The sequence below is a fragment of the Buceros rhinoceros genome, unplaced genomic scaffold, assembly GCF_000710305.1.
Source record: "Buceros rhinoceros silvestris isolate BGI_N320 unplaced genomic scaffold, ASM71030v1 scaffold24283, whole genome shotgun sequence".
NCBI lineage: Eukaryota > Metazoa > Chordata > Aves > Bucerotiformes > Bucerotidae > Buceros > Buceros rhinoceros.
The window spans coordinates 4,250-7,331 of NW_010405719.1; the positions used below are offsets into that span (position 1 = coordinate 4,250).

General features: G+C 54.0%; 1 protein-coding gene across 1 annotated transcript in view; it reads left to right on the plus strand.

Annotated features, from left to right (window-relative positions):
- STK11 (serine/threonine kinase 11) overlaps window positions 1-3,082 on the plus strand; it is a 31,802-nt gene that overhangs the window by 4,080 nt on the left and 24,640 nt on the right. The window contains exon 2 of the mRNA XM_010133853.1: window positions 2,419-2,502. Coding sequence (XP_010132155.1) covers window positions 2,419-2,502 — 84 coding nt within the window. The remainder of the gene's footprint in view (window positions 1-2,418; window positions 2,503-3,082) is intronic.

A 3,082-nucleotide genomic window follows, 5' to 3' on the forward strand; every position in this document is an offset into this window, starting at 1 on the left:
TAACAGCCGAGCCCCTGGGCGGGCTGCCCCGGTCCTGCCTCTGGAAGCAGCGACAGAGCTCTGGGACCTAGAAACGATGACTGGAATAGGTTTGAGACAGATAAAATAGAATGATTCTTCTCTACCCGAAAATACTTCTGTTCCTGTTGAGCCCTCAAGGGATCTGAGGGTCTTGGTGAGGATGATGAGGGTTTAAACCTGTAAGAGACGCGTTTCCTGAAGACAGTCCAGGGAATCTTCGCTTCTCTTCAGCTCAGCCAGCCAGTGCTGCAGCTAATTGCTGATTCCAGTTAACGCCCAGCCAGTGCTGCAGCTAATTGCTGCTTCCAGTTAACGCGAAAAACGAGTTCAGTGGGATTGCCAGAGAGATGAAAGAAAACTGGGAGGACTTTGTCTCTGCAGCACAAGTTTAATAAACCTGTGTGCTAATAGCCTCGCGTTTTAATTAAGTGTGGGGACTTCCTGCGCGTATCCCCAGCGTCTTGTGCTGTACTTACCGCGCCGCGCGATCGCTTGGGGTTGAGCACGCACTCGGGAGAACTCCCCGGAGCTTTACCCTGTGCGGCGGACCGGTAGCGGGCAGCGTGCCCCCCGGGCTGCAGACAAGGGGCTTGTGCCTCAAAGCCCGGACAGCTCTGCTGAGGGAAGGACTTGCTGTGACCCGCAGGGCCGTGCTCGGGCTGTCGCCGCTCCAGAATGCGAGAGCAGCTAAAAATAGGAGTCCTCTTCCTCTGGGAAATGGGCTGCTTGGGCTTGGCGGGGCCTGCGCTTCGCTGGTGCTTGGGATTGGTTCACAGAGTCCTCCTGGACCAAAAAAATCATTGCAGAAATCTGAAATATTGATGAGTCTGTTAAAGGTGGAAGGAATCAGTGGTTGTGCTTTCAAGCTGTGTTACAGACGGTGTGCTGCTGGCATGGGGATTTCAGACGAGTTCCCAGTATTGGAAACTTTCTGCCCTCCCAGCAGAGCAGTCGGGGTTAAACAAGTCTGTGCTGAGGCTGGGTGAGCGCTCAGCCCGTCTGTCTTCATTATGCAGAGACTCCTTAGACCCGCTCTAATGCTGGCCGTGGTTCCTATGCTAATTTAATCCACTTCAGCCTTTTGGTCATTGCTATAATTAGAGCGGTTGCAGGATCCCTCTGCCAGTTCAGCTCAACTCCGAGCTCTGCCCTGTCCCAGGTTTCTGTTCAGCTGCCGCAGTTTAGTGCAGCCCGGTCTGACGGAGCAGGGGGTCTGACGAAGAGGGGTGTCTGTCCTGAACGGTGCTGGTGGAGCGGTTAAAACTCCAGCTCCGCGTAGGAGACCTGAGAAGGTCTGTGGGCCCCAGCAAGGCGCTGTCACTGGGTTGTTAATCAGTCGGGATGCATCAACAAGCCTTCGTACTGGCCGTAGCCTGTAATTAGCAACTGGCTAATGGCACAGGTACCGGGCAAGTGGCTTCGAGCTCCTGTGTCAGGGTGTTGGGCAGAGGCTCTTGCTGTCGAAGCTGGGCTCTGAATTCCCTGAGGTGCCGCTTCCAGGGTCTAGGCTGTGGAAAGGGGACCAGGCTGCTTCAGCTACTGAAAGGTGAGAGGGAGGAGCTGGGAGCTGGAGCTGAGGTTCGGTTCCGCATGAGCCCAGAGTCAAGCAGCAGCAGAACAGAGCGAGGAGCAGTGTCTGCTCTGACACTGCCTGAACCACCTTGACCTGACTGGCCTGATCCTCCTGTTTCGCCTCTTCACCCTCAGGGGCTCTGCAGGCTGAGTTTAGTGCAGAAGACTCTAAAATGTGGGTTGGGGCAGAGTACAGGATTCCGAGAATCAAGGGTCAAACCAGCTGGTGGAACATAACGTACGAGGGTCCGTTTTCACAGCCAGGGGACAGCCAGTCTGTCTCCTCCCTTGGTGGACGTTCCTTATTCTCCACAAGCAGAGGGTTCATCTCAGGTCTCTGAAGCATTCAGTCAGGTTCAGGTAGGACTAAAGTGTGGAAGAAATGGGGTTGTTAGCTGGAGCTCTTGTCTTCAGCCTGTTCTTGGGTCTGATGTTGTAATTCTGATGTCGGTCTCTTCAGTTCTGAATTTCCCCAGGAGTTCAGAGCTTTTTAAAGGGCCCTGTGAAATGGCCTCGGGAGCTGCGTGTGAGGAATTCAATGTGTCTGCAGGATGATTTCTGGACTAACTCTGCTGTAAACACTCTTAAACTGGTCACGGTGTGGGGCTGGCCAGCCCAGGGGTCAGTGTTTTCATGGTCTACCTGTGGCCTCGTGGGTTCAGGAGCAGACCAGACCCTCTGTCAGACTGCTCACAACACTCTGAGGTGAAGCAGTGACTGAACCCGAACCGGTTTGAGGTGTCTTTGAAGTCCCTGTGATTTAGGAGCTGTTAGTCTGAGGAAACGACCCTGTTAACCATCACTTTTCCTTTCCTCTTCCTGCAGGGAAATTCAGCTCCTGCGACGATTACGGCACAAGAATGTGATCCAGCTGGTGGATGTGTTATACAATGAAGAGAAGCAGAAAATATATCCTTTATTCATCCCCCCAGCGGTTAATAAGGTGTGAATTCCCGTGGTTCTCCGCTCTGGTGCTGAATCACTGGGTCAGCTTTTGTTGAGCCCTTTCAAATGTTTCTTAAGCTTAAAATGGCTTTCACAGCTGTGAAACTCGCTGCGTGCCCCGAACACCTTCCACACAAGTGATTTTTCTAAAGTTTCCCAGTTAGGAACCGATCCGCTGCCCCTGGGTTACAGCAGCAGGGCTGGCGTAGGGCAGGGGTGACCCTCCAGTCCCCTGTGCTGGTGTGTGACCTCCGGAGATGGAGGAGGAGCTGCAGATCCGCTGCCGCCCACCTCCCGTCCTGGCTGTGGGCTCTGACAGAGCTTTTTCCCCCTGAAGCTGGACCTTTTATTGTCTCCGCTACACGAAATCAATGTTTCTAACACTTTTTGCTTTAAGTCCCTGGCAGTGGTTTTGGCATTTTGGGGTTTATTTCCCTCGGAAGAAGAAGAATCTGCTGGTTCGCTGGTGTTGGGGTGCCTGCAGCTCTCTCTCACCTCGCAGGGGCAGTCCTGTGGCGGGGGCGTTGCGCCGGGCTGCCGGCTC